This window comes from Symsagittifera roscoffensis, chromosome 5 (genome assembly GCF_963678635.1).
Source record: "Symsagittifera roscoffensis chromosome 5, txSymRosc1.1, whole genome shotgun sequence".
Lineage (NCBI taxonomy): Eukaryota > Metazoa > Xenacoelomorpha > Acoela > Convolutidae > Symsagittifera > Symsagittifera roscoffensis.
The window spans coordinates 48,117,649-48,143,813 of NC_087066.1; the positions used below are offsets into that span (position 1 = coordinate 48,117,649).

General features: G+C 35.5%; 2 protein-coding genes across 3 annotated transcripts in view; one reads left to right on the forward strand and one right to left on the reverse strand.

The window, feature by feature from the left end:
• LOC134846979 (tektin-4-like) overlaps positions 1-26,165 on the forward strand; it is a 145,278-nt gene that overhangs the window by 107,311 nt on the left and 11,802 nt on the right. The window contains exons 2-7 of the mRNA XM_063864448.1: positions 22,940-23,090; positions 23,611-23,833; positions 23,920-24,065; positions 25,115-25,269; positions 25,477-25,547; positions 25,896-26,039. Coding sequence (XP_063720518.1) covers positions 22,946-23,090; positions 23,611-23,833; positions 23,920-24,065; positions 25,115-25,269; positions 25,477-25,547; positions 25,896-26,039 — 884 coding nt within the window. The 5' untranslated portion in view covers positions 22,940-22,945. The remainder of the gene's footprint in view (positions 1-22,939; positions 23,091-23,610; positions 23,834-23,919; positions 24,066-25,114; positions 25,270-25,476; positions 25,548-25,895; positions 26,040-26,165) is intronic.
• Positions 351-8,647, reverse strand: LOC134846206 (uncharacterized). Of its 2 annotated transcripts, XM_063863467.1 has the most exons (5): positions 8,465-8,624; positions 6,887-7,157; positions 4,282-4,572; positions 1,065-1,093; positions 351-753 (listed from the first exon to the last, which is right to left on the reverse strand). In XM_063863467.1, exons 2-5 carry the CDS (start codon positions 7,134-7,136, stop codon positions 628-630), a joined length of 696 nt encoding a protein of 231 aa, XP_063719537.1. In that variant the 5' UTR covers positions 7,137-7,157; positions 8,465-8,624; the 3' UTR covers positions 351-627. The 2 variants fall into 2 exon arrangements, with proteins under 2 accessions (XP_063719537.1, XP_063719536.1); XM_063863466.1 differs by lacking the exons at positions 351-753; positions 1,065-1,093 and adding an exon at positions 3,613-3,797 and having other exon boundaries at positions 8,465-8,647.

A 26,165-nucleotide genomic window follows, 5' to 3' on the forward strand; every position in this document is an offset into this window, starting at 1 on the left:
CCCTTGGTCGAATCGATCGAAACATTGCCAATTTTGGTCGAGAACCTTGAAACAAAGCACGTTTGAGTCAAAACAGCTCAGTTTACATTTTATTTCCTCGAGTTTGGTAAAAACGTAGTCAATTTGGATCAGTTTGGCCACAATATGTTTGAGTCGAACACAAACCAACATATTATTTCGTTTAGTTGATTCATTCGTTTTAATTAAAACATTGTCCAGTCGGCCAAGAGAAGATTTTTGGTCGAATCCTCAAAACATAGTCGAATTCCTCAACCGGGTCGGCGAAACACTCAAATGTTGGGACCTTCCTTATCCTTAACCATTGCACAAAAACATAGATAAAGCTTAATTATTGTAATTTTAGCACAAGTGAAGAGCATTACAACTTTGACAAAAACGTGAAACGTGTGACTCTACGAATACAGTCAGCGAGTGTGACAAAGAGACGCATCTACTTCAGTTTCAAGATCAAGAGCAACACGAAAGATGTCCCGTATTTTGTGGAGCCTTTCTTTTCCACACGGAGAGAGATGTTAATTCATAACTCGCAAATAGTTCACAGAGTTTTTTTTAGTTCGAGTAAAGCGAAGCTGCCATGATTTGAACGTTTTGTTTCGTACTATGATCTCATCTCCAAGACGTGTTAGCCACACTGTAGTGGTTGTTTGTTAGAGTTCTGTGCTTATCCAGAGCCCTGGCTGCCACAGGCAACTGACCTCTCCAGTCTACACCTGGCTCGTCCTTCAGAGTTTGCTGGAACCAAAGAAAAGATGAACTTTTTTCAATTCTTCTATATTTATATTGGTCTGAAAATTCATCTCTATTTACTATATTGGACTATAAGTTAGGTCGTCTATCAATTCGATATATACATACATGCACACATATATACATAAATATACATACATATACATACATATACATACATATATACAAATCATACATATACATACATATATATACATATACATCATTTCAATATTTGAACTCCAATGTCAATCCTCTCTTTTTTAGGTTTCAAAGAAGCTAGAATTGGAACTATTGATAAATTGAACACAACTTACCGCGTGTCGCAACGGTGGAAGTGAATTTTCTGAAACAAAAACATCAGCAACAATAGAGAAAATGCGGCATCAAAGAAACAAAGTTGGTATATATACAGTCACGGAACATAGAAGTGCAACTTTTAGTTTTCGAGCGAGAAACTGAACGAAAATTTTGTCACGTTTGTGCCGTTTTCTCTAGACCTAATAAAGATTCATGGATCAAAGTTTGACATATGATAGGTGAAACGTTTTGTCAGACAACAACCGGATCGTTTGGTCATTTAATTAGAGGGCGATAGAAAAGTGTTCTTAGTGCTAAAAATGCCTCGTAACCAGCACAAGCAGAATGAAATCTTGGACCTAAATGTTTTCGTTGGTAAGCTAAGGATATCAGTTGGGCCCTCGTGTAGTTAATACTTTAAACAAAAAGGATTTAAGGATTTAGTTAAGTTTTTAGACACAAGTTGACTGAAAGTTTGGCAATTTATACGATAACATGCACAAAATCGGAGTTACTTTTTGTTTCCTAGCTGAGTCGTTTTTTGTATTTCTTTTAGTTAAGGAAAAACTTGTTTAAGGGGCCTAGATAAGATCCTTAGCTGTCCAACGAACACTTTTAGATCCAAAATATCAAATAGCTTGTGCTGTTTAAGGAAAATGTTTAGCACTAAAAACTTTTTTCTGTCGCCCTCTGATTGATTAGCCAAACGACGCCTTAAAATCCTTTTATGCGGTTTTTTATTAGTTGTAGCGAAAAGGGCACAACTTAAAAATTTTTTGTTCTTTTTCTTGCTTGAAAACTACAAGTTGCAACATCTATGTCCCGTGACTGTAGTCTGCAAATATTGTCATCAAAATTCTACAACTTTTATAGAACTTTTTGTGTGCATGAACTTTTTGTGAAAAAATTTCTTTGCCATGACAAATGGTATGCAATGGGGTGAAATTATGAGAAAACTTAGAAATTGACTAAGTGGATCCAATGTGGTTCGATGTGACCGTAACACGACAACTCGCAAGAAGAGATAAATCGCAAAAAAACGACAACTCGTATAAATTAGCAATTACAGCAGCTCGCAAAACGCGGTATCTTGCAAAAATTTTGTGAAATAATACCTTTACTACCCTTAAAGTAAGACCAGTATTTCCCCTCTAAATATCAGTTAATTTTATAATTGATTCAACACAATTATTGGGAAAAAGTTTAAATCTTCTTGTTCGCTTAACACCGAAAATTGAGTCCAGAACCTTGATTGCAATAGTTGTGAAAGATTTCATCACTGTAATGATTTCCCCGATGTGGTGAATGATTTCAATAATTTTAGTTTTTCAAAATTAAAGAAAACCCAAATTAATCATAGAAAACCAGTTGAATTTTACGTTTATTTTGCCGTGATTGTTTTAAAATAATACGCTTTACAATTTCAAGCCGCTAACTAGTCGGTATATTATGTAGAGGTTTTTTCCTAATATTTTTTCAGCACGCTAAAAGAATCACATGTCATATATATTTTCGCAAACGTTTGGAAGGCTCAGAGAATTTTTTTTTAGAAATCAAACAATTTCTGCGTACAAACTCTATATCTATGAGTCTGATAAAATTGGGTTTAGATCTGGTGATAATCAACAATCGGAGTGAATACGTTTTTGTTCCGACTTTAGATACGAAAGTAACGGAGTATTTGTGCTCGGGGTGGGTTTTTTTTCCTCAGACAAATTTCGGCTCTTTAACTAGCCATTTTTGGCGGAATTTTTTTTATATCATTCGAAAGGTATTTTTGTCCTGAGCTCAAATTTGAAAAGACATTTTACCTCTGATCTTTTTTTGCAAAGTTATGGAGGTTTAAAGATTGCCATTTTGGCCAATTCTGGACAATTACGCGCGATATATTTTATTTCGCGCTATTAACGCGTAAGCGGAGAGTTAATCCGTCTTAGAAATCGCTCCAAAATGGTTGAAAGAAGCTAATTTACCATAATTGATTTGTGTTACAAGGAGCGGAATCTATCCTTTTGTACTTTATTTGGCGTGTGGGGGGATGATTTTCATAAAAAATTTCAAATTTTAGAAGAAAAAAAACATTTTCATTTTGTTTTATTACATTTAACTTTTTAATGTTATTACTGCTCCATAAACCTTAAAAGGCAGTCGGAACATACATGGCTACGCCCTGATACGAGCAGTCTTGTTTAATTTTGAAAATCGAATAGTAAAAGTCTGAAGAGCTAACTAAGGCTATCTTTTTCAACCACCCTCGTTTTCAAAGCTAGAAAATTTGTTGCCCATTTGTTTCATTTGATAAAAGCTTATATAATTTTAAATCAATCGGATAAAGTTTACCATTTTTTTCACTCCTAGTAAACCATCGTATTTGGTAAACGAACCAGAAAATTTTCAAAAGGACCATGAACTAATTTGTCTAAAAAAGACTAATTTGCCCGTTCTTTGGATTATACTTGTGCCTTAAGAAACATTTCAGATTAGGTCGATCAAAAATGAATGTCGTAAAATAGTGTCAGGAGAGAGGGGGTTAGTCAGCCAGGTTGTATAATCCTGTAGCTTAAAACTGAACTACATAGAGAAGATTTTAGAATTTGTTTTCTGAAAATAATTACTAGGACATGGTTGGCAAAACTTGAGAGAAGTCCCACAAATCGTGTTGAGTGCTTTAGAGTATGGTTTGTTTCTGTGCGAGCTAGTGTAATATGGTTTGGTGTAACTCCTCCAACTTGGGACCGAATAACTTTGAGCTGCATGGAAAATTATAACTCCAAATTTAGTTTGGTTTATATTTAGAGCATTCATAAGCCGTGGGTTACAATGACATTGAGATGCAAAAAAAAAGCTTTTGAAAATTCAGGTTGAAACTTTTCAAAAATAACCAAGAATAGCCGGCTGTTATTCAAAAGTAGCACAGAAGGTTCGGCAATAATTTTTACAAAAAAGCTGGATAAAATATTTGAATGCTTTCTTGATTCTAAAATAATACTCACTTTGTAAAAGATTGTTCTCTAAAATTAAGAGTTTATATTCAATTTTGACCTATATTGTTTAGTGACTCTTTTGTGATTATACGTCTGAAAGACGATGTAATCATGATTGACCGACCTTAAGGCAAAAAGAGACAAAATTTCAGTCACAAAGAAGTTGATTGTTAAAACTCATTTACTTTCTTAGTTCGGACATTAAGTAATTTGTTAATTACACCTGCAGATATTAATGAACCTTTCTCACCTGGCGGTGCTGCCTGCACATTTAGATTAGCGGCCAAATAGTTCGAGAACCTCTCCTGTTCCTTAACCATGTTCTCCATCTCCCGTCTTGCAATCTCCGCTCTACTCACCCCATTGGCACTCGGAACCCGATGAGTCATACTCGCCCCTACTCCCCCGTCTCCTCGCGGGGAGTTGAAATACAGGGCTCCTTCGGGGGAACTGCCTTGAGTTCCAGCTGAAGACTGCCTGAAGATCTGCTTGTTGAATTGACGGTCTTCGAATATCTTCACTGTCGGGTTTTCAAACTCGCCTAAAAATAAAGAGGGCAGACATTTTTAAAAGCAGGGCAGACATTTTTAAAAGCAGAGCAGACATTTTTAAAAGCAAAGGAGTATGTTCAAAGAGGGCTCAGATTAAAAAAATTGGTCGACCTAAGGAAATTTAATCAAATTTTTGCCCACTGCTTTTGTCAAATCTAGAGCAATCAAATTAAGTGGTATAAATGAAAATGGTTTAAAACCTGAACAAAATATGAACTTTTTGCACATTCAAGCAATATTTGTGAACTTTTTGTTCCGGGAAGATTTTTGTACTCGGGTGTTTTAGTTTTTTATTTTTGTTTCGTTTTTCACGCAAAATCAGGTACCACAAACACTTATCGGAATGCGAAGAGTGATAAATTATATGAAAGCCCTTTCAGTCGTTATTCGAACCACATAGTTTTTTTAAGTAGTCCAAGTGTTTCAAAATTTAAGTTTTATTTCGAGCGAGTAAGGCGAGCAAACAGACTTATCGTAAAAAGATAAGCGGTATGACTCAGGGGCAGATTTAGGGGGGGGGGGGGCGGACGCCCCCCCTCCTCAGGGATTCGACCCCCTGCCGACCCAAAGGGTCCCCCCTTTGATACTTTTTCAGAAATCCATTTTTGGCCGACGAACCCTAAAATTTTTCTGAAGGGGCCTTTGGCCCCAATATATACTAACGTTGAGGGGGAGCGCGCCCCAAAAAAAACGCTTTTTTTTGTCAAAATTTTTCAAAAAGTGCCCAAAAACGGCCTTTTTGACGGTTTTTTCAAAAGTTTACCTGCGGCGCAGAAAATTTAGCCAAAAAAGGGCAAAACAGCGCTTAGGCAGAGCTCGAAAAATCAATTTGGTCGACCTAAAAAAAAAAGGTCATTATTCGAACCACATAGTTTTTTTAAGTAGTCCAAGTGTTTTAAAATTTAAGTTTTATTTCGAGCGAGTAAGGCGAGCAAACAGACTTATCGTAAAAAGATAAGCGGTATGACTCAGGGGCGGATTTAGGGGGGGGGGGCGGACGCCCCCCCTCCTCAGGGATTCGACCCCCTGCCGACCCAAAGGGTCCCCCCTTTGATACTTTTTCAGAAATCCATTTTTGGCCGACCGACCCTAAAATTTTTCTAAAGGGGCCTTCGGCCCCAATATATACTAACTTTGAGGGGGAGCGCGCCCCAAAAAAAACGCGATTTTTTTTGTCAAAATTTTTCAAAAAGTGCCCAAAAACGGCCTTTTTGACGGTTTTTTCAAAAATTTACCTGCGGCGCAGAAAATTTAGCCAAAAAGGGGCAAAACAGCGCTTAGGCAAAGCTCGAAAAATCAATTTGGTCGACCTAAAAAAAAAAAGGTCGTCAAAATTTTCCAATGTTTTTTGAAAATCCGCCTCCGCCCCCTCGAGAAAATCCTAGATCCGCCCCTGGTATGACTCATAATCAAGACCTAAAAGATCAAAATTTCTTGAGTTTTTCTGTGCCATCTGGGGATAAAAATTTCCAAAATTCAAAAAGTTTCTGCAAAAACTTGAGAATGTTTTTGAAGTTTGTATGATTTTTTTTGTTTTTCTAGTCATTTTTCATTGAAGACTGTTGCCCAGTTAGCCTAACTCACTATGATTGTCGAATATGCCTAAATTTTAGGCTTGTGTTCTCACAACGAACAAAAAATCACTTTCATTTCAAAAAAAAAATTTTTAGTTCGAATAACAGTAGCAAAGAAAATCATCTATATACATTTTGGAAGAATGATAGCCGTTTAATGTGCAAGTAGCACAGAATGTTCCGACCAGTCTTAAAAAAATACAACAAAAATTAGTGTTAAAAAATATTGTCCTTTTTTCGGCATGGCGTGACAACGACACGTCTTAAAAAATAGGGCGTGGTTCCGACCAGTCTTAAGAAATTAGTGTCATTTTTTCGGCTTGGCGTGAATCTGAGCGAAAAAGTAGAACTTGAACATTTTGTCAGTCATTGTAAAGTATGCAAAATGGAAAAAAAATTACAAGAAATACAAAAAACAGTAAAAAAAAACATTTTTTAAATAATTTTTCAAAGTTTTCCCAGAATTTTTTGAAATTTTTGATTTTTAAAATGAAGCTTAAAACTACAAAAACTAAATTCATTTGAGTAAACTTAATTTTCAAGACTGAAATTACGAATCACGACTGAAAGGACTTTAATATGTTATATCACTCAATCCAGTCCGATGATGATTTGTTTCAGCTGATTTTGCGTGGAAAACAAAAAGAAAAAAACTAAAACACACTCGAATACAAAGCTCCTCCCCATTTTCAATGGTCGCAACAATAAAGCAAACTCCGGGTGGACTTACGTTTGGTAAGCCACGTAGTATTTCTGCAGTGCTCGTAGGGCAGCTTTCCCAACTGGTGGTCCATCTCAATCCGCCTCAGAGAGGGCAGTCTGGGGTTGTACATGTGTCCGTCCATCTTCACCCCCGTGATCCTCTTCAGGGGCATGATGTCCATAGTGTGTGACCTCTGTAGTTGTAAGGGGTCAGGACGAGCCAGAGGGGGGTTGTTGAACTTGGTCTCCAGGTAAGGATTAGTTGAAAGGGCCGCCATTGTTCTTGAGCTGCTAGATTACTAGAAAAAATATATATTGGAAGACACTTTGAAATTTTTTGTTTTCTTTATAAGCAAAATATCTGCTCGCTTTGCTTTTTTCTCATAAAAAATCTTCTAAGCAATACGCTTTTTGAGATGAAGAAAATTTTTGTTTTTTGAACTAGTTAAAGTAACATTTAATGCAGACCAGAAGCGGATTCAGGGGGGGGGGGACGCTTCCACTCAGGGATTCGACCCCAGACTATCTAAAGGGTTCCCCCTTTGGTACTATTTTAGGACCTCCATTTTGGGCTGCTGACCCTAAAACTTTTCTAAAGCCAATATATACTATTTTTGATTGGGGAGCGCACGCCAAAAAACACGATTCTACTTTTTTGTTAAAAATTTAGTTCAGTTTTTCCGGGTAGGTTTCTTGATATTGTTTGACCATCTATGTAAATTTGGTGTCGCCATTTATCTGTCTGGATCAAAGTCAATTGAAAACAAAACGATGTAAAAATAATCTATCAATATCGTCTGCATGACTTTAAATCTAACTTACCTCTCTTTAATCTCGTCTAGCCGCCACACTTATTTATAAAAAAATTGGTCCTACAAATGGTACATATGCATATCAACTTACTCAAAATTGGTAATCAAAGTTTTCGTAGACACTTTACAGCTATTTAGAGCTGCTTTTGTAGTTTTCAGCAATAAAACAATACAAAAGTACAGCATTTTAAAACTATGAGAACGAATCTTTAAGTAATTTTACTTTAGCTAGACATTTTTGTTCAACCGAGCAGTCATCGAGAGAAATAAAGGGCTTTTGAATTCAAGACTTTATGAAAAAAATGCCAAAACACATAAATTCGGATTAACTCCGCTCGATTTGAGCTCTTACAAAGAATTTGTGATATCACCAGTTTTCTATACTAAAAACGACAAAGCTGTTTATGTAAAACTTTATGCTTGTTTCAAAATTTTTAGGCTACGAACGTACCTTAAAAATGAAACAATTTGTTCAAAAAGTGGATTCTTGGAAAATTTTGCGTAAACTTTCACCTATACTTTTCAGCGCCAAAAAATTGTTTCATTTTTGAAGTTTTTAAAAGTTTCGAAAACAATAAAATTTTGCCTTCGTAAGACAGACCATTGACAAACTAGCGTCTTTTAGCTTTATGCGAGATCTCGGAGCACTGTTGAGATTGGCAAAAAATTTTCTGAAATTTTCGAAATAATTTGATGTGCCGCCACGTTTTATTCAGGGCCGTATATGTTACTGTGGCTAGAATAACTGCAAATTGTAGAATTGGTTTTAGGATCGACATTTGTATCAGTTTTACCTGTTAAAAATGGAGGCTCGACTGCTAATGTAAACAAACAAAGCCAAATGTCTGTTTCAAATTTTTTTGATATCCCATATGTAGAATGGGAACATCAAATACAGTTTATAAATTAATCATCAGTCGATCAAATACAGGTGGAATATATAAAACAGCTATAAATTGATTTTTAAATATGAATCTGTTTTGTGCAATCGAGACCAATTGACGACTGTGTGGTTGTAAAAAAAAACTGTAATCTAATTTAATGTGAAAATGTATAATGCCAACATCACCTTGGTTTTTACTGAAGGACTATTTTAAGCTGGTTTTATTGGTATTATTGTATAACTGTGTCTAGCCGACTGGGTTCAAACAAAGAAAGGGGAAAATATTTCCCTAGCTGATCGCGTCCCCGCCTTTGAACCAATTGTTTTAAAAAGCAGATTGATTGCAGGTTGTTTACAAAAGGCCACAAAAGGTTAAGCAGCGCACACAATCAATAATGAATCGAAATGTGAAGGGTAGCAATTGGTTTTTTTTTTTCCAATTTAGAGATTTTTGAACAGCACGTTCTGCACACAATTTTGCATTTTGCAGTTCAATCATGCAAAGTGTCTCACACGCATAAGCCTCCCCTCCCTCTCGTCTCCTCCTCCTATTTTTTATTGACATACCGACATATTGACATACCGACATATTGACATACTGACATATCAAGAGCCACAAAGCAAGGACGTCGAACAATCATATTAGGCAGCAACAACACGGGGCCAGGTCGAAATCCACTATTTGTGTCTAAACATCCAAAGTCGCCCGCTGTCGTCGCCCAAAGGAGAGATCATAGCCTGAACATGGTTTTCTGGCAAGATCAATCTATAAAGATGGTCAAATGGGCGCAATAGTGTCTATGGAAGTCACGATAACTTCGAAGCAAGTCCAGGGGCAAATCTAGCATTTCTCGAGAGGGGAGTTTCAAAAAAAATTCGAAACCTTTTTTTCAGGTTGAATAAACTGATTTTCCGAGCTCTCCCAAAGCACTAAAAAGACCCTGTTTTGGTCAGATTTTCTGCGCCGCAGGCAAAATTTAAAAAAAGGCCATAAAAAAGCGTTTTTAGGCACTTTTTTGAAAACTTTGACCAAAAAATCGCGTTTTTGAAAACTTTGACCAAAAAATTTCAAAAAAAGGCCAAAAAAAGCGTTTTTGGGCCCTTTGTTGAAAACTTTGACCAAAAGATCCCCCTTCAAAATTAATATATAATGGCGCCTTTAGAAAAGTTTTAGGGTCCGTCAGCCAAAAACAGTTATCTCAAAATAGTACGAAGTGGGACCCTTTGGGTCGGCAGGTGGTCGAATACCTGAGGGGGGAGGGGCCTAAATCTGCCCCTGAGCAAATCGAAGAATGAGTTCTCATGTAAATCAACGGGGGGCTTATGTTTTTTCTTCGTCAGGGATTCGATCCCCTGCCGATCCAAAGGGTCCCCTTCGCACTATTTTGAGATATCCACTTTTGGTGACGAAACCTAAAAAATTTCCAAAGGCGCCTTCGGCGCCAATATAAATTTTAATTCTGAGAGGGGAGTGCGCGCCGAAAACAACGCACTTTTGGTCAAAAATGTTCAAAAAAAGCCTAAAAACGGCCATTTTCTCTAAAATTTTGCCAGCGGCGCAATTTCCGATACCCAATTTGGATGCCACACCTTCCACCAATTTCATTTTTTATGATTTGACTTGTTGTTTCTTCTTTACAAGAGCTTTTTGCGATGAGACAATTTCTGAAATTGGGCTATTTTGTGTCAGAGCTTTAGTTGCGGTTATTCGTATTTTCCGACGGTGATAACGTAACTTATTTAAAGGATTTAAGTAATGGTTCCTGGAACTTAATAAATAAAATGAGCTTCAAGGTTAATTCAGTCTTAGAACAAACTTTTTCAGATCAGATCGTATAGACAACTAAAATTTGTCTTATCGAACATAGTTTGGCCAACCACCAGACAACATCAAACGGACATTGACCTTTTGTATCAGCAATGACATTTAGCGTGAAAACGAGATCTATCTTAACCCATAACGATGGCACTACCACGTAACCCCTTGAGCAAATTGATTTGTAAATACTTTTCGAAAAACTTTAAAATTCAAATTTTTCTTGATATTCAGTTTTTTTTTGGTTTTGATATGTCTATATTTAGACATTTTCTTCAATTTTGTTTCTAAAATCACCTGCAATCGACTCCGCTGTGATCTCGCCTTGCGATGATTTTGCTTTTAGCTCGCCCTCATCTCGTTTGTGTTGTTTTCGAATCAACACACCGCTCCATTTTGCTTTGCAATTTGTGACCCCTCCTTCGATTATTCTCGCCTTCCTCACTCTATTGCTCGAACGCACTGATAAGTCTAAGAATTTCCAAGTCACACTTCTGGCATCTTTCTGAGTTGGTGGCAGTATTTGCTCCTGTTGACTCGTTACACGTCATGATAATGGCCCTGGCATGTCCTCAGCTTGAAATAAAGCCTCCAATCCCGACTCTACGTCCGTGGGATCTGGCATTGCGACCCCTGTTATCCAGGCTCCCCCTGTCCGAAATGTTCTCTTGCACCTGTTGCAATCTCTCCAGGCCGCTTTTACCAGCTTGCTTTCCCTATTTTTTGCCGTGCCCTCAAGCTCACAGCGAATTTAAAAGGTGGGGTCTTCTTCAGTGCTGAGGGGGTCCTCGCCAAGTCTGAAATTCGGATTACTGTTTCCTTGTTTCCCAGCTCCTAAATCGTTGTTGTCGACTTTGAATTTCCCTTTATCATTACCTCCTGGTGCACCTTCTTGAACATTTTTTTGAGCTCCTTTTTCGCTCGGATGCTGCGACCCTTTTTCCTTCTAGTCTTAGTTTCTACTCCGGGAACTTTTTTATCATTTGCTCTGTCATCCGCGATAATGCCTCAAATTCAACTATTGTAATCGTCTCTTTCGACGCTCTATCTCAAAGTCACATGTAAGATCCTCGTCCCTAACTTTCTTGTTGTCCAAGAGAGACGTGTCCTAAGTCATCTCATCCAAACTGGTAGAAATCAAGACACGAATCCAATCAAATCTAGGTTAAGTTATTATGTTTGATATTGGAGTATTCGGATAGCGGCTTAAATGCGCTTGAAATGGTGACGTTTTTTGCTCGTTGCTTAGTGATCCGCAGTTGGTTTATTATCACCTAAATTAAAATTTTCTTTCTTTTTTTGTACATCCTAATTTTTCGCTGAGTGTACGAAGTAACCGTTCTATGTTCCTGATGAACGATGGCCATCCACCGGCGATATCAATACTACTATTTCATTATCCTACGCAAAGGTTTTAATCACCGTTCTTGTGAGGCATGTCACCTGATCAACTCCTATCACCCCAGGAACTCCATGTAACCTAATATAAAAGACGTGGAATCCGAGCACATTTCCACCGTTTGTGTTCTTGAAAATTTTAGAGCAAGCAAATTTTGAGTACGAATCAACTTCAAATAGAATATGATCTTCACGGTCCTCTTCGTTAATTATCGCTTCCATGAAACCAATTTATAGCTCCTCGTTTGGCTTTTTGAATTTCGGCAGTGGTAACTTTTTGAATCAAGGATTTTAGATTCTCACCAAATTACGTGCACGCTGAAGACTTCAAGACGATGTTCTTAATGTTTCCAGGCCAACAATTTTACTATCCGTCATTCCTGCTTGTCCCGGGTGAACTGAGTGCAAAACCTTCACTATCGCGGATTCCAATTGATTCTGAATCGAAATCTTCTCAACAACCACAAACATTCCCCGTTTCACGTTCATGTCATTCCAGTGTTGATGATAGTACTGGCCTAACTTGCGACATATCTCCTCGTCCTTGTTGATGATGCAGCCCCGCATTTCTCGTAATTTTGCGTCTCCATTCGCCAGGGCAGCAAGTGCTTTTCGGTTAAATGTTTCTGCAATCTTAATCTCCAACGGGTCTGTTATCGTCAGCCAATCTCCCTCTTTATTGTGCTCGTCGTTGTCCATATCCACTATTGACCACTGGCCATTTTTCTTTGGTTGTTAAGCGTTTTGATCTCCCCCAACAATGATACTTTCCCTTATCTCCTCTGGTTTACGAGCCTTTCTTTCTCCACCAAGAGTAGTTTCGGACTGCAACGCAGCGTATGACCTTCGCTGGCATATTTTTCGCATTCTCGGTGATCTAATTCGCCAGTTCAAACAATTTCGCATGGCTACAGATATCCGTTCAGAATTTTTCTGATTTGATTTAATTATTGTCCCGCTTTGTTGAGTTTGTAAATTAATACTACTCTGATAGTGCTAAGCAGTATAACTATTAATTTCAAATTGATTGCTCAAAATCTCCTATTTTTAGAAATTACCTTTAAATTGACAGCTTTGCGGAAGCTAAACGCTTATTGTGAGATTCATGAAACAGCATAAAAAAATAAGTTTTAATTATAAAGTGCTTAACGATTTCAAAATTAAAAAATTTCCACAAACCGATTTTCCAAAAATCCTTGATTTTGCTTGTAGAAATTTTTTTTCTGCTTTGTTTATTTATACCTGCTACAACTGCAAACATCATATTTACCGAAAAACTTGTGGTTTTCAAGTAGGAGTTTTAGGTATCCGAATGGTTTTATTTCATTGTTGTAATAATGGTTGAAACAAAAACGTAATATCAGTTTTTATACTGAAGGATGCTTCTGGATTATTACAGGGCTGGGGAGCTAACCCGCTCGGTGTTATAATGAGCTCAACTCTTTGTTTACCGGAAATTACAAGCTTCAAGAAGAGAGGTTTTGGGAAAAGCACCACTAAACATTAGAAAAATTAGCTCACAACGAAGAATTTGTGCGAGAAAATTTTTCTCCATTACTGACTTTGATAGTTTTTTTACATCAAACATCAACACAAAACTTCAACAGAAATGTCTTAAATATACTCATATTTCAATATAATCCTATCAGCTGACGGGCAGCTATATTGAGAAAATCAGGATATAATCTGTATATAAGATGTAGGTAGTCTGTATATTCTTTGTAGATAATTTGTAGATCAGTTTTAGATAGTCTGTAAATAAAGTTTATCACTCTGTTGTATTATGCCTGCATTTTGATACAGAGCAAAAAAAATTAAAGCATTTTGATGATGATTATGAAAATAAACAAACTATTAAAAATGTATATTGAAAAAACACTGTGAAAAAATTTCTCAGACGAAGTGCAATTAATTTAATATTACAATTACAAGATTGGAGTCTTACTATACCAAAAAACAACGGAATTGAAATCTGCTTAAAAATACAATTTTTTTTATACCTTGTTCTCACTAGAGATACTTTAAAAAATCCCAAAACTCAGTCGTCAGATATTTTTAAAATATTCAATTGCATATGAAAAAATATATGTAAATTTGTTTGTTTTCCAAAATAAGTGAGCAAAATCAAAAGGGAAAGAACTCCAAAACATCAATCAGTTGCATGTTCCACTTTTTTTTGGTAAATTTATTTGATTGATCTGTCAAAAACAAGTATTTGACAGAACAACCAAATCAGCTTGAGGAAAAAATATGGAACATGCAACTGAGTGCTACTTTGAAGTTTTTTCTTTAATTTTACTAACTTATTTTAAAAAACGAACAAATATACAAATTGTTTTTAACCTGCAATTGAATGTTTCAATTGTATCTTAAAACGGAGTTTTGGGAACCTTAATCTCTGAGAACGTTTTCATGTTACTTCAAATTATTGATTTTTTTCTGATCTTCATGTTTTCTGTTCTGATGAACAAACTTCAGAAGATAGCGAAAATTATGCACAAAGTTATCGTATTTACTTGGTAATTCATTTTCAATAAAATTTTAAAAAATCTTTACGAGTTAAGCTGGCGTTGTTTTTTTAAGTTTCGACTTTTCCTTTCCAGTAACTAGGGCCGCGCTGATACAAGTTTGATGGCTTAAAAAACGTGTAAGAATGACCAGAGATTGATATTTGAGTGCTTTGCATAGAATTAAACTCTGTTTCGAAAAACATAATCTAAGCGCGCAAAAATTTTAGGTAGTTTGTCATAATGTGTTTAATCACAAAAATCGTATAAATGTGTGATTTACTCACAAAAATGGGTATAAGCAAAAAAAATAAATTCTGTTGGCAACTGTTGTGATCTGAAATATCGGAGGCAACGACACCGATAATTTTAAGACTGAAAAAATCGAGTTGTAGGAATAGTAAGCCTACCCACCATCTAATCTTTTTTCCTTGTATCGAGTATGCTTGATTTTTTCATTTCTGCAATTAATAAACCTTGGCAGTTACTAACGGTATCCAAGCAAACTGTAGTATGGCGAGCCATGTGAAAAACTGCAGGGAGAACATAAACTGACAGTGTTGATGATTTGCCCCCCAAAAATTTACACAGTGAAATTAACCCTCAATGTTTTTGAATTTGAGAACTCAATATTAGTTCAGTATTTCAAACTTTTTGTGATTTGTAAAAAAAAAAGACACCAAGTAATTTTGTTTCCTTGATTGTTTTTTAGGATGTTAAATCAAGTATAAAAAGTACTTCACTTTTACTTATGTTAATCATCGTTTGAGTTTGTTTGCTAAAATTTTCGGTTAAGCAAATCAACCTGTCAATCGGATTTTGATAATGTGAATTATGTCGTCTGCATATAAAAGTAATTTGGGGCACAAAAACCCGAAACCTTCAACTGCTTCTTTAGATTCAAATCCCTGAAAACAGGTTCTTCAAAAACTTCAATTAAAAATGCGGAAAGAGGGCAACTTTGTCTCACAACGCAATGAATTTTGAAGCTGGCTGATAAAAAAAATTTATCTCAATTACTGCTTTTGAGTCTAAATACAAAGTTTCATTTGTTCTAACAGAAAACTTATCAAGCACATCAACTTTTTTTGTACATCAATTTCAGTTAACTAATTGTTCTGGTGTAATAGCTTTTTTCAATTTTCTTTTGCTGTGTGCATTTGTCTTCCAGGCAAATACGCCTGCTCATTGTTTTTTACAACTTTGCAAAAGTTTTTTTAAATTCTATTACAGATTACATGAGAAAAAGTTTTCGCGTCGGTACTCATGAGACTGATTGGCCGAAAATCGTAATCTACTATGGTGCTTTCAGATTTCAAGAATTGTTTGACTATTGCAAAAGAAAAACTGTTTGGGAGTTTTCCGCCATCATCAGATTGATTGAATACGTTAGCTAAAATTGAAATCTACGAAATTCGTGTATAAGGAAAGTCTTGTCAGGCGAGCTTTTCAAATTCAGTTAGTTCAAAGCCAAGTCAATTTTTGTCTTCTGTAAAGTGATGGTAGCCATCATTCATTTTATTTTCTAGTTTATTGTTTGATGAAAACGTCATTAGTAGTTGTTCGGAGTCTGTTTTTTTAAAGTTAGTTGAAAAAATTTTGAAAAAAATTTTCGCAACTGCTTAGAAATATCGTCCTCCGTATGATGAACGTTCTGATCCAATTGAATATGTTAATTGAGTTAATTATGTTCTTTGAGGTCAATTGAAAACAAATTTTTGGCACACCCTCAAAAATATAGCTGAGACTTTTCTTATTTTTTCAAAAATCTGAAAACAATTTTTTCTTTGAGACCCTTTGAACAGTTTCAAGCATCAAATGACTTTTTAAAATTAAAATTGGATACGGACCTTTTCCGCTGTGAATGCATTCACTGAGAAAGTTTTCATGATACTTCAAACTATTGAGTTCTTTCTGATCTACACGTTTTCTGTTCTCTTGAATAAACTTCAGAAGGTCGCAAAAAATATGCATAAAGTTTTCGTTTTTACTTGGTGATTCATTTTCAATAAAAAATTTTAAATCTCTCGAAATCAGGTTGGCGTTGTTTTTTAAATTTTCCTCTTGATATTTCTAGTAACTAGGGCCGCGCTGATGCAAGTTTGATGACCTAACAAAAACGTGTAAGAATAAATGATCAGAGATTGATATTTGAGTGCTTTGCATTGAGTCATACTCCGTTTCAAAATTGAAGAAAACAAAACCTAAGCGCGCAAAAGTTCTATGTAGTTTGTGATAATGTGTATAATCACAAAAATTACATAAATATGTGATTTATTCACAAAAATGGGTATAAGCACAAAAAATTAAATTCTGTTGGTAACTGTTGTGAAGCATGATTTCTACAACTTCCCACATTTTAAAGCCAACCATTCTCGATTAATAAGAACAGTCCGTCAGTTTTTGCTCTTGTTTTTCGTTTTGTATATTAACTTCTAAAATTACTCTGCCGGTATAAACATACTGAACCGGTTCAGTTACGATACAGTCTCACCATGCATTATAGGGCTATGAATTATGTCTTCGGGGAATTGAAGAAAGATTTTTGCCTCGATATCGTTGCATACATAAGGCAAACTCGACATTTTGATTTTGGCTAGCTTAGGGTAGTTGTTCTTCGTTCTATGAGACCTTGGAAAGCATTCCAGGGGAAATACCGTCCTGTTAAGTAGAATGATTCCTTCGCTTTTCATGCTGGTTATAAATTGTTCTGCTTCGGGAGGAGCAATAGCTGTCATTGTATGCAGTTTGCGGTGATCTTTTGTCACAGTGATTGTTTTTGATTTTATCATAATCTGTTGAGATTTTTTTTACAATCAGGTCAAAAAAGTCTCTGTTGAATGGTTGTGGCGTTGTGGGAAACTGTACCAGTATGTCGGAAAACAAATTTTTGGCTGAGTTGACAATTTTTTTCGCAATGCGGGAATATTTTTGGTTAATTGGATTTGTTTTATTTCTTCTACTTATGTGTTTACAGCTAGCGGAGTTCGTAAATTATTTTTTATCCAATCTCTTTTCTTATTTTATTGGTAGCTGCGATTAAGTCACTTGTTTTTGATATATGCTCCTGGACTGTACTTTTTTTAAATTAAAATTTGAAATTATATAGCTTGAATTTTCATAATCAACGTGTACATAAAATAGATCATATTTATCGAAAACAATTCGTCGAGTTAGCAATCTAATTGTTGACTCAAGAAACTGGTAGTAAATTGTTCAAAGCTCGTCTAGATAGTTTCTGAATTGTTCTTGTACATTTTTTGTTCAACCGGATACTGGGTATCCTGGTCGGCAAATTGTTTTCTGTTCTTTCTTTGACTTGTGCTTTAAATACACTTTTTAGTACCGGATACAGAGTATCCTGGTACGGTTGAAACATCTACTTTCTGATTCTTAGCGGTATCGAACAAAGCGAAACAGCCTGTCAAAACTTCGGAAATTGATAAGGCAAGTTATGTAGTCTGCATATGAAATTAGTTTGGGGCACAATAACCTGAAACTTTCAAATACTTGAAGAAGGTTTCGAAAAAATATGAATAAAAATGCGGAAAGAGCGCATTCTTGTCTCACAATGCGAAGAATTTTGAAGCTGGTTGATAAAAACCCAATTATTTCGTTCACTGCTTTTGAGTCTAAATACAAAGGTTCAAAAGCTCTAACGGAAAAATCATCAAGATTCAACCCTTTCAAAATTTTAATGAGACGTGATCTGTCAACTTTGTTAAATCCTTTAGAAAAGTCTAATTTAATTGCATATGAGCATCGGTTAGCCAAACGTTCTGGAATCATTTTTTCTATTGCTGTGTGCATTTTTCTTCCAGGCAAAGACACCTGCGGATAGTTTTCTACAACCTTGCAAAGGTCTTTTTTAAATTCTATTAATGTTATGGCATTTTCTTGATTTCGGGAGCAGTTTGATTAATGTTATATAAAAACTTCCGCCTTGAACAAATTGATTCAATACTTTAGCTAAAATTGAACAAAACTCATCTGTGAGAACCTTGTGTAGCCGAGATGTAAGGCCGTCTGGTCTAGGCAATTTTTTCAAATTCAGTTTGTTTATAGCCAAGTGAAAATCACCTTCTGTAAAGTAATTGTAGCCATCATTCACGTCATTTTCTAGTTCTTTGCTTGATGAAAACGTCATTAGTAGTTTTTCGGAGTCTGTTGTAAAATTGAAAATTACTTGAAACTTTATTTGGAAATAACTTTCGAAAATGTTTAAGAATATCATCATCTGCATGATGAACGTTCTGATCCACTTGAACTCGCTTGACTGAGTTAATTGTGTTCTTCGAGGTCCATTGACTACAACATTTGGGCACACCCTCAAAAGTATAGCTGAGAGGTTTCTGAATTTTTCGAAAATTTGAAAAAAAAAATCTTTTCCTTTGAGACCTTCTGAAGATATTCCAGCACTAAATGATACTTATCAACTAAACTCGGATTCGGACTTTTTCCGCTCCGAATGCAATCTCTGAGAACATTTTCATGATACTTCAAATTATTGATTTCTTTATGATCTACACAATTTTTGTTCTCTTAAATAAACTTCAGAAGGTCGCAAAAATTCTGGATAAACTTTTCGTAACTACCTTTTGATTCATTTTCAAATTTTTTTTAGATCTTTACGAATTAGGCTGGCATTTTTTTCCAAATTTTCTTCATTTAATGTTCCAGTAACTGGAGCCGCGCTGATACAAGTTTGATGGCCTAGCAAAAACGTGTAAGCATAAATGATCAGAGATTGATATTTGAGTGCTTTGCATAGAGTCATACTCTGTTTCGAAATTCATAAAAACATAGTCTAAGCGCGCAAAATTTTTATATAGTTTGTCATAATGTGTATAGTCACAAACATATTCTTGAGTGCGAAATCAACAAAGCCAAAACAATCAAGAATTTGTTCTTTGAGTTGGATAAATTTTGTAGCAATTTTTTTTGCAGCACTCAAGTTTGATGACCATAACTTCAAGAAACCACCAAAAGTATTTGAGGTTGGTTTAAAATCAAATAAAACAATGTATTTATCCAGTAAACTCAGATGTATGGTTGTAAGATTTGGTATTTTTGCTTCCTGATCGCACAAAATGAAATTGGACGATTTTCCTTATGGTTGACATTTTCTGATAAGTTAGTATAATTTACCTGAATTTAATATGCTCAAAATGTTAATGGAAAAAGTATATGGTTTTTCGCAGAGAAAATTTGCTAAAACTTCCATCCAACCAAGTCTTCTCCGGATTTATTAGATTTCATTTCAGGCCTTTTTTTTCGTGTTACAACTGACCAAGAGGTTGGTAAAATTTCACGCTCTCTTTTTATAAGCAAGGCAGAATAAGAATGAAAATCTACGAACTGATTGTTGAGATCCTTATCCTTTGGATTTTTTTCGCTTGGAATTGCTGCACTGTTTATTTAAGATTCCTTAACCAAATTTTTAGATTTTTTTCTTTCTCTTTTTCATTTTTTCTTTTTTTTTCTTTTTTTTCTTTTTTTTAATCAGAAGGTCAAAAGTATCATAGTAACCGAGGTTACAGCAGGAGTCCCTTCATCACGTATTCCAGTCAAAATCCTTGGAATTTTCTAGATATGGAAGTGATAATGATAAAAGAAGGTGACAAGTGTTTAAGTCCTTTTCAATTAAAATCTATACGGGTTACTTTTCTTAAATAAGAACACGCAACTCGACACGAGAAAATATAATATACAATTGTTACAAATAAAAAATTTCGTCGAAATTTATTTTGTCATTAATTGTTCCGATTACGCAAGCGGCGTTCGCAATCTGTATTGCCAGGGAGATTCTCCGTTTTAAAAAGCTGCCTACTCTGGTTTCCTCAGTGCATATGCTTAGGTTCATACAAAGTTTGCTCAAAAAAAATCTGTGCTGGGGCCGGCCGCGCCCTGAATTTCAAAAGCTAGCGGTTGAAAAAGATATTCATCATTTACAAGATCTTTCTACTTGTCAATTTTTTCGTTGCATTATAGGGCTATGAATTATGTCTTCAGGTAATTGAAGAAAGACTTTTGCCACGATATCGTTGCATACATAAGGCAAACTCGACAATTTGATTTTGGCTAGCTTAGGGTAGTTGTTCTTCGTTCTATGAGACCTTGGAAAGCATTCCAGGGGAAATACCGTCCTGTTAAGTAGAATGATTCCTTCGCTTTTCATGCTGGTTATAAATTGCTCTGCTTCGGGAGGAGCAATAGCTGTCAGTGTATGCAGTTTGCGGTCATCTTTTGTGACAGTGATTGTTTTTGATATTATCATAATCTGTTGAGCTTTTTTTACAATCAGGTCAAAAGTGTCTCTGTTGAATGGTTGTGGCGTTGTGGAGTAACTGTTCCAGTAGAAGACAAATTTTTGGCTGACTTGACAATTTCTGCCGAGAATGGAGTGATGATTTCGATTAACTGGATTTGTTTTGTTTTTTCCGTCGATTTGTTTGCTCTTAGCGCATTTCTGAACTTTGTCTCCGTTTCAATCAGCTTATGAGTTGTTGTTGACTCATGACTTAGTTTCACTCCTGCGGGCAAAAAAAGCCTTCACTCGGATATTCTTGAAAAAAAAATTGATTGTGATTGTGCTCTTTCAAATGCAGAACTGAGAGGGCAAAAATCAAAAACACTGCCTGATCGGGGCTTTTAAATCAAAATTTTATTTGTCTCTTTTTAATTTATGAATTTTCGATTTCACTATCAGGACGAAATCAGACAGGTGTGTTTTAAAACCAAAATTTTTATGGCTACCATTGCCTTACGGATTTAAATAAGGTATTTTAAATCTATATACTTCGTCGCATTGTGGACGAAATTATTTTTTTCTCTCTGTTTCCCTTAATTTCTACGATTATTGACTATCGCTCCATTTTGTTTTTGAATGCGACATGGGGCGATTATTTTTTGGTTTTTTAAGAACAACTTGATTGTTTTAATTTGTACCACAAAATTAGTTTACCTAAGTTTCTTACTGAAAGAATCGAAAGAACGACCTTTTTACATTCATTGTATCAAAGCTTGAGCTTAATTCAAAATAATGCGTTGTTGGAACTTTACGTTTATATTTCGTGACTGACCATCAGATGAGCAGATTCACTGTTACTTATTTACTTAATTGGTCCCTCAACAAAACAAGTTTAGTTGATTGATCCTTTTTTTTGTTTAGATTAAATTTGTAAGCTTAGATTTGTAGGATGACAATTAGAATTGATACTCGGACCCGGCTTAGGTGTGAGAAAAGCCACGCCTAAATTTTTGCGTAGCCTGAACTGTTAGTTTGTTTGTGTCACAAATGCGGCTTGACTTAAATTTTGAGCATCTGGAAGCTCAAATGATTTTTAAGAGAGACCACAGCTACTTTGAGGGAATAAACTAGAAAAGTAGTACCGACAGTACTTGTTTAGAAGTATGGTTCTGCTGTTTTTGATGAGTCTCATTCGAAAAACTCGTTTAGAAAATTGGTCCCGCTAAAACACTTAATTTATTTGAAATTCTTCAAGTGGACGTAAACAAAAGGAGAACTTGATGGGCGTTTTAGTTAGATTTAATACTAGATTTTTGTACACCGTGGAACTGGTGCGTATTCATAGGTCTCAAAATGAAAAATCAGTCCCATAGGTCCCAAAATAAAAAAGCAGTCGCATAATGAAATCTTTTCAAATGGTCAAAAGACTGAATTAGCCGGGTCTCCGTTTAATGTCACCGGTGGGCGCGCTCTGCGGCGATAACCGGCTCTACATTTTATATAGAGTCCTACCCTCTGTTGGCAAGCTCGCAACACGTTGGCGCGGCTGCGGCGATCACTATGCTGCAGCTTGAGTTTATGCTGCTTGAACAGTAAACAATCAATCCATAAATTCCTTGGCTCAAATTTCAACTAATCGGAATTCAAGAAGATAATTTTTTGGACTCATGCGACGGTTTTTTTTAATTTGGGTGCTATGATTATTGGGACCTATGGAAATTCATTATGGAATTATCGAAAAAAGTGACTGCAATGACAAAACGTCAAATCAGCCAAAGGTATTCACTATAATACAATCCAACTGTATAACAAACCAATCGCGAGCAGCCGTGGGACGAGTAACAAGTCAAGCGTCTGTCAACATAAGGGTCGAGCGTTTGAATCCCGTTTTGGCGAAACATTTTTGAAACCATTCGGAAAAACTCAGAAACTTACTTAAACAAGTATTTTGTCTGATTTATATATGGAACCATAGGGATCTATTCGGGACCATACTTCTAAACGAACACTTGATTTCCACTATTGACCTACAAATATTTTTTGCATGAACAAATTTTGAAGAATTCGGGCGAGCAAGACGACAGCTACTAAGAGGTCAACCGTTTTAGATAGACCTAAGGGCGACGCTACGCGCATGTCTTCTTGTATTTCTGAGAAATAGAAACTGCTTAAACTCGGAAAAAGCTTATTTTAAATGTTATAGCGCTCATTGATCGTCTCATTATCATGTCGTCTTAATGTTCTGTCGTTCTATTCATCGAGCACCAAGATGATAAGTGTGGATTTTTTCTTCATTTGATCTCTCATGAAAAGCAAAAAAAAATACTTTCACCAGTGACTACAATGAAAAATTTAGTAATCAAGCTGTTTGGCTCTAAGTTTGACGTTTGACTCTTCATTCGAAGTTTGAATTTCAGATTAATGGCGCTAGCAAGCATATCACGGTCGGCAACAGGGGCCACAAAGTTGCCAGATTACGAGGTTGTTCATTCCTATACCCAAAGTAGAGCACACGCTGACACTAACTTTACTGCCACGAGGCATGGAGCTCATTCTTTTTCCACTGGTAAGCTGAGGAGATGCTTAATCTTCTCTGATTTTTAATGTTCGTGTCAGATTTTACTTTTAAATTTGAAATCTAAGCATCATGTTTCAAATTATAACCAAACCAAAGCAATTAAGTCACAATAATGCAATCGTTGTATATAAAAACTTGTAGAAAGCTTCAATTATCTGTAGGAAAACGGAATAGGAATCAGGGTTTATTGCATGAAACGTTTTTGAGTAAAATTCATTATCAGAGTTTAACTCTGACACGTGCAAATTTAACAACATCAAAAATCAAATAAAAAGCAACATGGAATGCGAAATAGCATCACGTGACGAGGAAACCTCACAACAACGAAAGAAACAGTTATTCACCCTGATGGTCAGGTAGCGCTGGTGGTATTCCTCCCAGGTGTTGAGATGTGGTTTCAGGCGATCGATGTGCAGCGCTTAAATATCTGTTATACTGCGGGCAAAAGTTGAATGCGCCATTTATTTATTTGATCTGAAGACACATTCGCTGATTGTTAATTTTTTAGGAATATATGGCTTCCATGACTTCGAGGAAACACGATCAGTACTGCCAACGAAACTAGGCCTAGATACACACGGTCCCTTTTCGGGGACGGATGCTACTGGTTGCCCTGACCAAGTCTCAACTGTTTTTAATAAGGGAAACCATACACCGAAACAATGGCACCAGAATAACTACAACAAATATTACCAAGCTTTTGCTGACCGCGACAATTCGGAAAAAACTAGGTTAGTCTTGACTTTGTCTGATTATAGGCATAAACCAAAACCGTTCCTATTTTACGATTATTCATTAATTTAGGTTGATATTTTAGGTTTGAGAGTAAAAATCTGATTCATGCAACTGATGCTCAGACTAAACGCACCCAAAAGGATGTTACAAAGAAACTTCAACAGAGATCCAGAGATATTGGCTACTGGAAGGACGAGCTTAATCGGGAAATCGAAGAAATGGTTCACGGTAAATTATCTCATTACGGCGGTGTTTCGCACGGCGGTGATAAATATAGTCATAATTATAACTTTTTAATAATTCTTGACACTCGTGAAATCAAGTTTCTTGTAATTGAGAATTAGTTTTTTCCCCGTAAACAATTTTTTTCTACAAAAATTTGTAAGAAATTTAACTTGCTCTTTATTGAACCATAACGACTTCCAGACTCCTTACCGTTTGTTTTAGACCAGTAACGCAGTTGCTTTTGCACCATAATGTTTTTAGTACTCAAGAATTTTTTTTCGGTAAAAATCGAATCGTCGGGCTTTCGTTTACCTGCGTATCTTTTGTCGGCTTAGTTGCCACATCACTGATTTTTCTTGCGCTGTCAGCAATTTTCATTATAGTTGCAAGCGTTGTTTTGCAATTTGCTCCTGTAATATGTATGTTTACTATTACCCTGGCTTAGTATGTTTTCCTTTTTTTCGTTCAAAAGTTTTATTTAGTCTGAATAGCTTCCGATTATATTTTATTGCCTTAGTCAACTTAATTTTTTTTAGTCTTTCAAAGGGCAACGCCTAATTTTTATTTTCTAAAAGATAATTCAGGTCGGTTGTTTAGTAAAAGATTTATTAAGTTTAAAAGTTGGTGTAAAACTTAATCGCTCTAAGTTTTTTCTGACCACAATTTCTTAATTTAATTTTTGTTTTCATTCTTTTTTTTTAGGTTAAGTGGCCGCTCGATAAATACTAAACTCTTATTTTATGCTGGTGGTTGTGTTTCTTGATTGTTTTTCTGACATTAAATCCTATTTTTTTCCAAAGTACTGTTTTGTTTTTAACTATTTTTCATCGACTATTTATTTCCGTCTTAGTTTTTATCTACTAGCTTGTAATGCTACGATTTCGTTGTATTGCATACGATAAAAGCTAAAAACTATTGGAAGTAACATGCAGTATTTCGTAAACATTTTGTTTCTGGGAGTTTTGCAAAATTGAGGAAAACTAACGAAGTAAATTTTATGAATCTAAAAAGTTTTTGTCATTGTTATCACAAATTCGATTTCGATTTTTTAGAGGATCAGCTTCTGCGTGCAGAAAAGATTCGCCTGGAAAGAGCTTTGGATGCGACTGCCACTCCTCTTATGATTGCTACTGACTGTCTCAAGAACAGAGAGAGGAGACAGAATGTCGATCACGTCCATGACAATGTCGAAATAGAACTACACAAGGTCAGTAACTATGGCTGTCTTTAATTAGTTTTTTAGCTGTAAAATGTAAAAGGAATGAATTGAAAAATTGTTAAGGCTTTCAATTTCAGTTTGAAAAAAAAACATATTTGCTTCCACCAACATCTTTTAGTTGATCCATCTATAAAAAATTAAGCTCTAAATTTGCAAGAAATTGTTCAGAAAATAGAAATTTTGATGTTGTTTCAGGAGGTTGATCTCATTCAGAAGATTCAAGCCCTGCTGCAGCGAACTATTGACGAAATTGACAAACAAACCAAGTATTTTTCGTTTAATGAGCTTTACTCTCCCTTTAAAAAAACGCTTCATCAAGAAAACCGAATGTCGAAAATTGAGCGAATTTTAAATGCTAAGTAGTAGTAGTAGTTGTAAAAGGCTTCAATTTACACTTCGAAGAATTTATGAAAATTGTTCAGAGACAAATAGAAGCATAATTGGCAAGAATTTATGTACAAAAAGAAGACAGGCAATTCAGTGACCATGTACCGTTAAATAATTTAGTTGAATAATTTCAAAACTTATCATTCAAAAGATAAGTTTTTCATTTATTTGCTTTCTTCATAAAAATATTTCTATATTGGTTCTCATTTTTTCTTTTACTCTGTTAGATTGGTGCGCCGTGCGAAGCACAATCTGGCCAAGGACTGGGGAGACAAGATGCACGCGTACAAGATAGATGTATCTGCTGGCAACCTCAACAATTACACCACCCAGATTATGTACAGAGATGGAGTGGACAAGATATCCGGAGGGTAAATGTGTCATTTATTGCTTTTTAATCGTTCTAAACCTACGCGTTTTTACAAGATAGCAAAAACAGTCTTAATTTTAATCAGATGTTTTATCAAAAAATTTATTTTTTGATAAAACATCTGATT

Coding starts and splice junctions, on each gene's coding strand:
- LOC134846206 (XM_063863466.1), bottom strand. CDS start 7,136: ATGGCGGCCCTTTCAACTAATCCTTACCTGGAGACCAAGTTCAACAAC. Junction 4,573..6,886: donor TACTACGTGGCTTACCAAAC/GTAAGTCCACCC, acceptor CTTTATTTTTAG/GCGAGTTTGAAAACCCGACA. Junction 3,798..4,281: donor TGTGCAGGCAGCACCGCCAG/GTGAGAAAGGTT, acceptor TTTTCCATGCAG/CTCAAAGTTATTCGGTCCCA.